Raw genomic sequence first — 13,400 nt, forward strand, 5'->3', positions numbered from 1 at the left:
TTTTTTTTCTTCTTCTATTGATACATCATGTTTATGAGCTCTTTAAAATGTTAATTTAATGTAATTTAAAATTAATTAAAACAAAGTTAATGAATTAAAACTAAATCTATATATGAAGAACCTAATCGAACCCTTCAAGGTTTCATATAGAACTTTTTCTTCTAAGAGTGTACAGCCGCAATATGCATGTCAACCTGAATTTTGTGTGAAAAATCGCTTACTAACATTGACTGTGCAAATCTATATTCAATTTTACAACCTTGTCACAATGACAATGCATTGCCATAAACTTAAAACAATTGTAAAACTTATTTAAACAGCATTACAGCTCAAATCATCCTTCTTTTACTTAATACTGCTTTTAAAATCCTCAAAAAATTGGCCTTTTCCATAACTTTTTTTTTTTTTTATGAGAAATTATTTATTTTCTGGCAATCAGTATTATACCAGAAATGCTATCAGTTGCATACTAGTGCATTTAACTAGTTTTGCATTAAACCTGTACTATTTCTTTAAACTGGGTTAGGTGCCAGTGGCTTTGAAGGAAAAAGGTCTTTGGGACTGTGCAAACCCCCTAATCCAACAAACATAAATCCGCATATAGACCACACACGCATAAACGCATCACTACCCTCCATCACTTTCCGAGCACCCCATCCCCTCACAGCTATGAATATTGAAGCGAAACACTAATAACAACATGTTTGCATTGTTGCGACTGCTCGGTCTGAATTATTTACTGGTGGACTCTTAATGTGACTACATTGGGCTACAGACCAGCGCACAGCCTTTCCCTCAGTCAGCTCCACTCTGCCATGTCACCTTGACCGTGTCACTACAGCTTAGGCGCAGACGGGGGTCAGAGTTCACTCTGCCAGGTTGCATGAGTTTGCGAGGAGGTCAGGTCCAATCAAGCATGAGACAGCTTTTCACTTCCAGTGTCCGTTAGAGCGCCTTGGCCAACCAGCTCCCTCGTCCTGCACATTAATCCACTCAGCAGCATTAATGTGTCGAATGAAAGTTTTATGTGCCGAATAGTCAGCAAATAGTCCCTGCTTTTAAGGCCAGGGGAAGCAGTTGTGCGAACATGGTTTACTTCGGTATACTTGTTTTTAATTGTTTATATTGTGAGTTGTTTTTCAGCTGTACCTCACACCAACTTGAGATGTTTCTTTAAACTAATTTATGACCTTTATTGACGTGCAAAATTCTGAGACAATTTTGAATTTGGGATTTACACCTGGTAATAAAATGAACATTTTTGCATTTTGAAAAATGTTAAACAAAGATTATTATATTATTATAAATTAATATACATATTATGCTTTATTTGTTATTTAATAAATATATTAAATGCACTATATTAACTATTATCTGCACTATGGTAATAGCGGTAGTAAATAGAAAATTGTAATATTTTAAAATTTGTGTTTTCATGTCTTATGGGGACTCTCAGACATAGAGATTTGTATACTGTACAAACTGTATATTATATCCTGTATAACTCTATCACAGAAAATGTCCTTTTAAAAAAAAAAAGTAAATCTTGAAAAAATCAATTTTCAAGAAAAAAAATTAACTTAGTATGATTTGAGCTCACACACACACACACACACACACACACACACACACACACACACACACACACACACACACACACACACACACACACACACACACACACACACACACACACACACACACACACACACACACACACACACACACACACACACACACACACACACACACACACACACACACACACACACACACACACACACACACACACACACACACACACACACACACACACACACACACACACACACACACACACACACTAATAATAGTATTTGGTAATACTTGAGTCATTAATAGTGGGTTACTACTTTAAAATTTATTATATTTTATGCATTGTTCATGTTAATTATTAATCTTTATATGGTAGTTCTTAGTAGTCCTCTGGGAAGTGTGAAAAATGTGTAGTTATTACCTAATAGTGAACTACCACCTTCAACTAAGCACTATTACTTACTAATTTGTTAATTAGTTTCTTGTTAGTTAATAATGCATTACTCATTTGTTCCTGTGTAGTTATTCATTAATGATGGAACAGTATTATAAAGTGTAACCACATAACTTGATTTATGAGCTCTTTTCCAGATCGAAAAAATGTCCCCACAAGGACAAGGGTTTTGGATCATCTTTGTGGAGACATTTTGTCCCCATAACGTAGGATATACTTGGACCACACACACACACACACACACACACACACACACACACACACACACACACACACACACACACACACACACACACACACACACACACACACACACACACACACACACACACACACACACACACACACACACACACACACACACACACACACACACAATCACACTCTCGCACACAGACAGACACACACACGGTTTCACCATCTCTCCATAGACGTAATGATTTTCATACTGTACAAACTGGATATCCTATCCTCTTACACTAATCCTACCTCTAAACCTTCCCATCACACAACAAAACCTTCTGCATTTTTACATTAAAAACATAATTTAGTACGTTTATTAATCCATTTCCCTCGTGGGGACCGCTGACTCGTCCCCACAATGTAGATGATCTCCTTGTGGGGACAGTCTGGTTTATCTTTGTGGGGCCTCTCCATAGGCGTAATGGTTTTTATACTGTATAAACTGCATATTATATCCCCTTACACCAAACCTACCCCTAAACCTACCCATCATAGAAAACTTTCTGCATTTTTACATTTCCCAAAAACTCTTTCTGTATGATTTCAAAGCTTGTTTCCTCATGGGGACCTCAATTTTGGTCAACACGGTGACACGAGTAGCCCATGAGTCAGTGTACACACACACACACACACACACACACACACACACACACACACACACACACACACACACACACACACACACACACACACACACACACACACACACACACACACACACACACACACACACACACACACACACACACACACACACACACACATTTTGATGTAAAAAGTGTCATACTGCCCTCTGGTGACCGGTAAAATATTGGCATGCAGATAAACAGAATCAAAGATATAATATTTTGATTAAATTGAATAACAAATTCAAACTACACCTGGCACATTGACCCTTTTTTTTTTTTTTTCATTCAACTAGGGTTAAATGGCCAAATTTTTAACTGCGGGCACACTTTATCTCTTTAATTCTACAATTTGTCCTATTATTATGGCTATTATATATTATTATTATACCACAAAGCTGAAATAGCTGGTATAGTCTCACTTATTACAGTATTAATGTATAACATGTATGACATTTTTAATGATGCACATACATTTATGGGATGTGAAAGGAAGGGATTTCCTTGCTGTATTTCATCAGCAGAGGGCGTTGTAGTTCCAGCCATGACATTGATTCATCCAGTTTCCAAACCGCTTGCCCTCTTCAGGGTCGTGGGGATGCCGGAGCCCAGCGTCACAGACATGGAAACACCATGGAGGAATGGCCAGTCCAACACAGGCCCATACATGTCAGGCTGAAAAGATATTGTGAATGACAATAAAAGTAGGCTAATTGCATATTATTATTTTCTCATTAAACCTCACAAATTTCCTCACAATAAAAATGATTTAATGTCAAATAAGTACACCAGTTTAGCCTGACGTCGTCATACTGGCTGGCATCCAGGCAAACACCAGTTAATAGGCTATCATCAAATCATGCTACAACAAGGACAGCTCTCAAGCTTTAGATATAGAAGTGATTCAACTACATTGACAATCAAACAATGTGCTACAGAGCAGCTATTTTGTTCATCTCTCTTGTTGACGTATACAGAGAACTGAGCTGGGCACACTTTTGGGGTGTGGACGTGTGGTGATGGTGTCTTCGATGGGGATGTCCAGGGCACCTCCTTCGGCTAGTGTAATGAAAGGCTGCCTGGCTGTGGCGAGGCCAATAGGGCACACTGAAGCCCAGAATACTAGCTCTGTGGCATGACAAGGAGGGAGGAACAGCACCAGTTTAGGAGAGACTCCCAAAATGTAATCTGAAAACAAGGGTGGGTACATTAGTAGATTAGAATAAATTTGACAAAAAATTTATAAAAGTCTTATGATGGAAAACTACAGTCAAAATGACAAAATATATTTATATTTTTAATGTGTTTACCTCCTTTTTATATTCTTTGTTCAATATTTCCATAAAAATGACAAGAAATCTGTCTGAAGTATATGCTGATAGAAAATTATCCTATGAGTGAAAATGAGTCAAAATTTATTTTTTACAATGTGTTTTCCTCCTTTTTAATATTCTTTGTTAAATAATTCTTTATTAAATTATTCCGTATTTAGTATTTAAATATGTGTATATTAACCATACAATTTACATTAAATCTGGCTAAAAACAAAATTCAATAAAATGCTAATAGAAAGAAAATGTATGAGTTTAAATTACAGTTTGACATTAAAATTAAACAGTTGTTTTTGTGTTTATAAAATTACAGTTGTTTTCCTCCTTTTTATTATTATTTGTTAAATATTTCCTTATTTATTATTTAAATAATTTCATACCATAAAATTGACATGGAAGTCCAGCTAAAAAGTACCTTAAATGAACCTTAAGGTCAATGTAAGCACATAAAAAAGCTGTCTAAAAAAGAATATTGCCACAGAGGAGACGCCTCTGACGATAATAACACATAGGAGCAAGTTGAGTTTAGTAGTAAGCGAGCGGCACAGACCGACCCAAACCGGTCTCATCTCCGTGCAGGGCCCTGGGTGCTGCAGCAGATGGAAGCTGGGGTTAAATTCAGCTCTGGGTGTAACCGTACATAAACAAGCTGAGCAGACCTCAAACATGGCTTCTGGATGCACTACGGCCTGTAAGGAAGTTCCTGGGTCGAAAACAGGGGCCCCAATTTGTCTGTATTTTCAATGAGAGATCAATGACACTATTCTGCAGATATAATAGGAAATGAGGGGCTACTGTGTATGAACCTGCGGCAGACATCAGCAGCATCTTCAAACGATAGCAGCCTAGTCAGTGTGACTCGGCACAGCAACAGTACAGTCAGAGAAAGAATGTTCAACATTACCATGCGTTGTCATGGAAGACAAGAAACGTTCCCTTATGGGCCGTCCTCTCTAGGGGTCGCCTTGGATACGCATTGTGGACATCACAAAGAAGTCAGTGTACAGTCCTGTGCAGACGCCTTGGCAGCCGCTCTGGCCATAGTAGTGATGTTCCCTCTATGTGCAGTGATGTAATGTTTTGGAATGATCGGAGCAGCTCAGCGAGAACTGGAGTCAGAGTAATGGATGAGTGGTTTCTGTGGACAGAGTTTTGTTTGAGAGTTTTCTTCTTCTTTTTATTTTTTGATGGGTTGATTCAGTTATCCGTGAGCCACGGCAGAACTAAGGCTTGCACTCTGCGTAATTTAAAGCTCTAAATTGAGGGTTTGTAGCCAAGAACTGCATCTACTATGATTAGTGTTCTGCCACTTTCCTATCCAATATGAGCAGTTCATCTTTAGTTTATGTACACAAGTTGAATCACGCAAAATGAGATGGTCCCTGTAACTCATGTAACATATTACATAATATATGAGTCTAATCATGCACTGTGGTGAGGAGTGCTAAGAGAAACTGCCTATTTCAAAATGATGGGAATTTCACATGGACTGAACTTAAATAGCCACTGAACCAGGATATCACAGACAAAGCCTGTATTAGTCAGCTCTCCTTTCCATGAGTCAATGAGTTCAGAGTGGAAACAAATCAATGAAATAATGCAAACATTTAAAGGAACACGGTGACTTTTGGGGACTTTAGCTTATTCAACGTACACTCTAAAAAAAGGTTCTATATGGCACCAAAAATGGTTCTTGGCTCGTAATCATAAGGGAACCTTTTTTAGTGCTATAGCACCGATTTTGGTGCTTCAGTGGTTCTTCAGCGGTTCTTCAGAGGTTCTTCACCGGTTCTTTGACTAAGGTGCTATACAGCACCTCTGAAGAACCGCTGAAGAACCACTGAAGCACCAAAATTGGTGCTATATAGCACGAAAAAAGGTTCCCCTATGATTACGAGCCAAGAATCATTTTTGGGGCCATATAGAACCTTTTTTTTTAGAGTGTATCCCCCAGAGTTAGATAAGTCCATACATACCTTCTCATCTTTGTGTGTGCCATAACTCTGTCTGACGCACCCACCGCTAGCCTAGCTTAGCACAAAGACTGGAGGTAAACGGCTCCAGCTAGCCTACTGCTCAATAAGCGAATAAAATAAGTGAAGTTGCGTAATATCATTGCGCCGCTGCACCCATGGTACGGCTCAAAGTTCCTTTATCATTACGCAGGAATGAGGGAATAGTTCCTAGTCATATCGGCTAGATGAATAACTTTTCATCTTAGTCTTATTACACGATGTAACTATACATATCACAACAATGTTGGCTTTATTTTGTCACTTATTGAGGAGTATAGGCTGGAGCCGTTTACTTCCAGTCTTTGTGCTAAGCTAGTGGTGGGTGTGTCAGACAGAATTATGGCACACACAGAGATGAGAATGGTATGGACTTGGGCTAAAGTCCCAAAAAGTCGACGTGTTCCTTTAACCATTTGGGCAGACAACATTTTAAACAGGAACAAATATAATAGAATGTGTTTACTAGTCAAACTAGTGTTCATCAAATTATTTCTGAAGGATTTGAAACTGAAGACTGGAGCAATGAAACTGGACTGGATGCTGAAAATTCAGCTTTGCCATCACAGGAATAAATAACTTTTTATAATATTTATAACAATTATAATATATATAGCCTAGTAGTTATTTTAAAATTATAATAATTGTAATACGTAGCCTATGTTTTTACTGTAGTTTTGATCAAATAAAATTAGCTTTTATGAGCTTAAGAGATGCTAAGAGAGTTTTCCTCGAATGGTAAAGATTCTGGTTGAGTAAATTTTTGGCAGGCACAATGGATTTTTTCTGATTTGACATCTAAAACTGCACAGCTGATGCTGTAGGCTACCCCGCTGATATATATATAGACATATCAGCACAATCTTAATTTTGTTTGTTATGTTGCACATAAAAAGAGTTAATAATATGTTCCAAAAATCCAGGCCTATTGCCAAGCAAAGCCACATTTATTTTAACGGCACATCACATTTTAACATATAGGGGGCAATGTAGAGGTCGCAAGACCTGAAATGTGTCAAGAGACATCCATGATGTGCGGTTCTGGGCCTGTGGTCCTCCATAACAAGGATTAAGCACCACTATATTAGGCTATGTAAAAATTTGTAAAACAACAATACAGTTAATGGCACATAGCAATGTGCAATTTTGAAAGTAGTTTAGATGGAGAAATTCAGCCTTAAAAATTAATAATCTATTGTCAGACCTCTTGTGGGGAGCTACAAGGAGGAGCAGAGGAGAATTCGATTTCAAGAACATGAGTTCAATTTATGTTGTGTTGAATTGGCTTGAGGCACGCAGTGCGCTCTAGGGTTGCTGAAGTCTAGAAGGGGGAGTTTCCGAACCCACGTGACGAAAGGGCGTGGCTTCGGGCAGCGCACTGTTGAAACTTTGTTGAGCTCCTCCCTTTAACAGCTGCACCGCATTTATACACATGTGCAAACTTTGCTCATGTACGACACTCCCCAAAACCTGTGCGGCTCAACTCCAAAGAACTCCAGCGACCTTCCCCGACTCCGTTTCAAGACGCAAACCACGTTCAGCCGTGGATTTCTCTGAGAACACAAGGATCCTTCTCGGTCCGAAAACTTTTCCCCCTCTGAGCTGGGACTCACTATAGAAAATGTCTGCTTCGGTGCTGTCTTCCATATATGATTTCGACAGGGTAAGAGTTTATGTTTTAAAAACGAGTACTAGAAGCTGTTTTAAAGTCACTTCTGTTTGTTTTCTCAACTTATTTTGGTGTTTTGTTGATCTTAGTTTGTTTTCTCAATGTATCCGCGCTGGAAAATGTGTAACTTGAGAGCTCCATGTTTACTAAATGTTACCACTCAGTTTTCTGTGGCACAGCGCGCTAAAGGGAGAGAGCGAGGAACGAGTTTTCTTTTTGTAACTCCGTTTTTTTGCGCTGTCACACTTTTTTAAAATAATATTACGTATTTGTTTTCAACAAATAAAGGTAGTTTTACACAAACTGTAAATTTAACGTCGAGACATGCTGATTCAGAACATACCAGTTTTGTCATTCAGCATACACATTTGACTTTTCTCAGAATTGTTTGTTTTTTAACTTCTGTCACCTCAGGAGGTTTTTGGTCATGTGCAATAGCGATTTCACTCTTGTAGTTCATTTCTAAAGGGTTAAACTTGTACCCACTGAACCTATTTGGCATCTGTGCTTAGGAATTCTCTGTTTGGTTTCTTTCAGGAAAAAGTCCCGAGTTCAAATGCAATTTATCTCCAAAATATGCTGGAAAAGAGGAATGTTGGGGTCCCATTTGCTGCGTCCAATACCAATACCAACAGCAACAGGTCTTTTGGTTATTTCAGGAGTAACTCAACAAACCACATGGACTTCAACATGAGCAACAGGCTCCAGATCGGTTTTGAGAGCTCAGCACCTGCTTTCATGAATAAAGAAAACAAGTACAGAGACCGTGCGTTCAGTGACACAGGGGAACGCAGTCAACAACTTCAGGAAATCCTTCAGCAAAAGCCTGGCTCTCAGATCAACTCGACCCGCTACAAAACTGAACTTTGCAGACCTTTTGAGGAAAACGGCTCCTGCAAGTATGGAGAAAAGTGTCAGTTTGCTCACGGCTATCACGAACTGAGAAACCTCTCCCGCCACCCGAAGTACAAAACTGAGCCGTGTCGCACATTCCACACTATCGGTTTCTGCCCGTACGGCCCCCGCTGCCATTTCATTCACAATGCAGATGAGCGCAGAGCTGCTACGAGTAACTCTCAACTGAGGCTCAGCCGGGATATTGGTGTCCTGGGCGAGAAGGAGTCTAGGAGTCTTCAAACCTATTCCTGAGACAGCGGGAAAGACCGAAGCTGCACCACAGCCTGAGCTTTTCTGGCTTCTCCAGCTCCCGCAGCAACGAGTCCGTGTTGATTGACAACCCAACATCACGCACGCCCCCACCACCCAACTGCGCCCTCACTCCCAGTTCACCCTGTCTGAACGCGTTCACTTTCCCAGATCAGGATCTTAAGGCTTTTCTTGCCCCCATCATCTCTCAGACCCAAAGTGCTTTTAGCCACCAGACCAGCGGTGGCTTGTACGGTAACATTCAGACCAACACTTGCCCCCCTTCGCCACCTTTCAAAATGAGCCACTTGCCCTCCATGCATCCACTCTCAGAGTCTCCAGTGTTCGATTCTCCACCGAGCCCGCCGGATTCCCTCTCAGATCCCGAGGGCTACCATAGCGGCTCTTGCTGTTCCTCCGGCACGATCAGTGGCTCGGAGTCACCCAGTATGGACGCAAATAGACGTTTGCCAATCTTCAGCAGGCTGTCGATTTCAGACGATTGACTTGCTATTATTGTTATAGCCTTTTATCCAAGTAGTGCCAACATGAGTTTCAGGTCAAACATCAGTCTCAGCCGTTGGTTTTCTCATGATTGAGATGTGATTTTTATATATTTCTTTTCTCATTTTCCTTACAATGACATACCAAGATGATGGCTTCAGCCGTCTAGAAAAAAAGGCCCATTTAGAAGCAAGTCTTGGGAAAACATTCCATAAGTTTGAAAGTGGTGTGAGCGCACAAGAACTGGGACTCATGAGTTGGCCGTGGAATGTCACTGCAGATTTTTTTGTAAGCTGTGTGGTATCATTGCATTTTGCATCATGCTTTGAAATCTATTTAACTTATTTATTGTCATTTTGAAAGTATAGCCTTCAAGGAGAAATTGAGTCCATATGGTATTTATCAAATCTAAAGCAATACACTTATATTCCTGTTTAAATTGTGATCGCCAATATTAATCTGGAAACTGTTGGGTTTGTCTCACAATAATATATTTTTGTTAACTTGTCTATTTTACTGTAAATAGGTAAATAATTTAAGATTGTATGCTATTTATTTCGACTTTGTTTACTGTGTATCTATATTAAAAAGTGGGAGCGTCTGATGAGGTCACGCTGTGATTTTTCTTGGGAGGAAGGGGAGCGTCAGAGGATCTATGGGCATTTGTAGAATGTAGCCTGTCTTATGAGGTCTTTTTGGCCGTAAAGAACTAACTGACTTCACACCTACAAGTATGACTGTTTCCTCCTTTCTTTTTTTTTCTTTTTCTCCTTCAACGATAACTACGAGACCCCCCCCCCCCCCCCCACCCCAAAAGTAACCATTTGCACACAGTTGCATAACGATTGCTGTCTAGTGCCAGAGAATGTAGCACTTTCCTATCTAGAGGTTAACAGCTAGCTAATATGTCCCTGTCGGGGTTGAGGATCCTGCATACTGTAGCTTAACCTAATAAAGCAGTCGCTTTGGTGTATATCTAAAGCCAATCGAATTGAATGTAGCTCATAGATCAAGGTGCCTTTTTATGGGGAATGAGATGCTATTTCATTGTTTATTTTTTTACGTTTAGATCATTCAATCGCACCATTCCTAATGAAAAATACTCTGCTTTTCAACTGTGCTTCTCTACACGTGCTGACTGGGGATATTAAGTTGTGTAGTTGGTTAATAATGATTACTTTAACTTTTTAGATGAAGTAAAGCAACACTGAATGTAATACGTGAACGTCAGCTGGGGTGTATAGAAAGTGTGCAGAGTAAATTTGTACTGTATGTTTTTATTTTAAATATAGAACTTCTAATAAAGGCATTTTTTGAACAAGATGTTGTTTTGAGGAGTTTTTATTCAGTTAATAGTGGGATATATGAGTTGTTTATTGTTTATGACAGGACATATTCATGCAGTGTCCTGTAAACGATTGTCTACTTTTTATTCTAGTCTTTTTTCCCACACTCCTGCTTTTCTTTCAGGTAAAATAGCTATGATTTCTCTTTTCCTGGCAGAATGTTCAACCGAGGCCTACTTTGTGTGAATGGCAGAAAATATGAGGGTGGAGCAGTGGCCTTGCACAGCGATCTTTGGGAGGTAGTGTATTGGTCAAAAGTGCAACAATGTCCATTATTTCCTCTTTGATTAATGCAGATGTGCTCAGTATCATCATATAAAGGCAACTTAAAGACTCTCCTGTATTAGGCTAATATATGAAATTCTCGTCCTGTGCTTAAGTTAAGACATGGAATTAGGAAAATACAGGCAGACGTGTGTCAGTGTTAAGGGTCTGCTCGTGAAGATAAGGCGCTATGCAAATATTTACATCCTAAGAACTTCTTTGACAAAGTTGTTTAACTTAGAGGGATCGTAATGTATGGCCTCTCACAAGCATATGTATGATAAATTTGATAAACGTTAAAATGATTGCGTTAGCTTATATGTGAACATTTACTTAAACATGTCTGGATCCAATGTGCTTGTGTGTGAGAGTAGTGGGGGTCTTTTGCGTGTCAGTGTGCATGTGTAAACGAAAGGTTGTCAGCCATTAATGAACCACATCTCACAAAAGCAGGAAACCACTCTGTTCACTGATTAGGGACTCTTGGGAGCAGAGCTATTCCTCTTAGATATTTTCCACTACCCCTCTTTTGTGATTTATGTGGAGTAGGCTTAAGGCACAGAGCCATTTTTCACATTTGCATCCATACATTTTGTCACACTTTTTTTTGGTCAAACAAAATACATTTGAGTCAGAATAAATGATCTTCTTTGACAGTCAAATATGTCTCTTGATTTATTATAATCATATATATATATATATATATATATTTGACAACAATTAGACAATATGCTGTTTTTAATACAAGACCACATAGTTTTATAATTTGGGTTATTAAAGGATTAGTTCACAAAATTAAAATTTCCTTATAGCCTATTTTGCTCACCCCCCATCTCATCCAAAATGTTGATGTCTTTCTTTCTTCAGTCGAAAAGAAATTAAGTTTTTTGAGGAAAACATTCCAGGATTTTTCTTTACATAATGGTTTTCAATTGCAACCAAAATGTTGAAGGTCCAAATCAATGCAGTTTTAAAGCGCTTTGAAGGGTTTCAGAGGCTCTGCTTGATCCCAGACGAGGAATAGGGTCTTATCTAGCGAAACGATCGGCCATTTATAAAAAAAATTATAAATGAATATACTTTTTAACCTAAATTGCTTATCTTGCTCTGCGGCCACCAGTGATTGCACAATCACGTCGAAAACGTCACAGTAGAAGTAGGCCACCTTATTTACAAAGCGCACATGCGAAGACTAATACAAACGCCCGTTATCAAAAAAAAAAAAGGTAAAACAACGATGTCGGACGATTTTGAAGTTGAAGATGGAGTGTTTTTTGGTAAAGGGCGTTTGTATTAGTCCTCGCACGTTTGGTTGGGGCGGTACTTTCGTCTACGTCTAGTGTGACGTCTCAACGGGATTGTGCAATCACTGGCGGCCGCAGAGCAATTTAGATTAAAAAGTATATTAATTTGTAATTTTTTTGTAAATGACCGATCGTTTTGCTAGATAAGACCCTATTCCTCGTCTGGGATCACGCAGAACCTCTGAAGCCCATCGAAGTGCTTTAAAACCGCATTGATTTGGACCTTCAACATTTTGGTTGCAATTGAAAACCATGTGAAGAAAAATCGTGGAATGTTTTCCTCAAAAAATTAATTTTCTTTTCGACTGAAGAAAGAAAGACATAAACATCTTGGATGAGATGGGGGTGAGTAAATTATCAGGAAATTTTCATTTTGAAGTGAACTAATCCTTTAACATATTAACAGGGTTTGTTGCATTGAAGGATAGAGGACAGGCTCCACTTTGGCTCAGGCTTATCTTCAGCAACTGAGCACCTGTGACAAACAAACCAACTGGTCTGTGCCTTTCCTGTTTTGTTGTCAGAAATGTGTGCTTGGTGCTAGTTTCAGTGCCTCCATGCACAAGGCAAGGAAGTCCCACCCTCCTCCTCCTCTTCCTCAAGTGCTGGATTCTAAAAAGCACTAAGTGAACACTTCCTTCCTTGTGCAAACAGTCCTATACTCATAACCCCATGTGTTCTGCCTCCGAGGTAGCCGTATTGTCTTAAGCGTTATCTGAGAGCAACCAGGGGAAAGCCAACACAATATAGTTCAGTGAGTCATAAGAAAAGTTACAGCACATCACATCCATAAACACAAATTCTGAGGGGTGTGGCGGGCTAAGCGTTTACTAGCCCGATAAGGATATCGCCCTCCTTGATTTAGTTTCCTCCAAGATGGGCTAGATTCCAATGGAGCAATAGTGATGCTTGGATTGAGACAAACT

At 39.3% G+C, this 13,400-nt stretch overlaps 1 protein-coding gene across 1 annotated transcript; it reads left to right on the plus strand.

The window, feature by feature from the left end:
• Positions 1–7,725: 7,725 nt before the first annotated feature.
• zfp36l2 (zinc finger protein 36, C3H type-like 2) lies at positions 7,726–9,710 on the plus strand. The gene is given in 4 exon segments (XM_079801145.1): positions 7,726–7,904; positions 8,448–9,029; positions 9,032–9,034; positions 9,038–9,710. Coding segments are annotated over 4 exon segments (1,152 nt in total). The 5' UTR covers positions 7,726–7,862; the 3' UTR covers positions 9,563–9,710.
• The last annotated feature ends 3,690 nt before the right edge of the window (positions 9,711–13,400 follow it).

This window comes from Gobio gobio (assembly GCF_949357685.1).
Source record: "Gobio gobio genome assembly, chromosome: 20".
NCBI lineage: Eukaryota > Metazoa > Chordata > Actinopteri > Cypriniformes > Gobionidae > Gobio > Gobio gobio.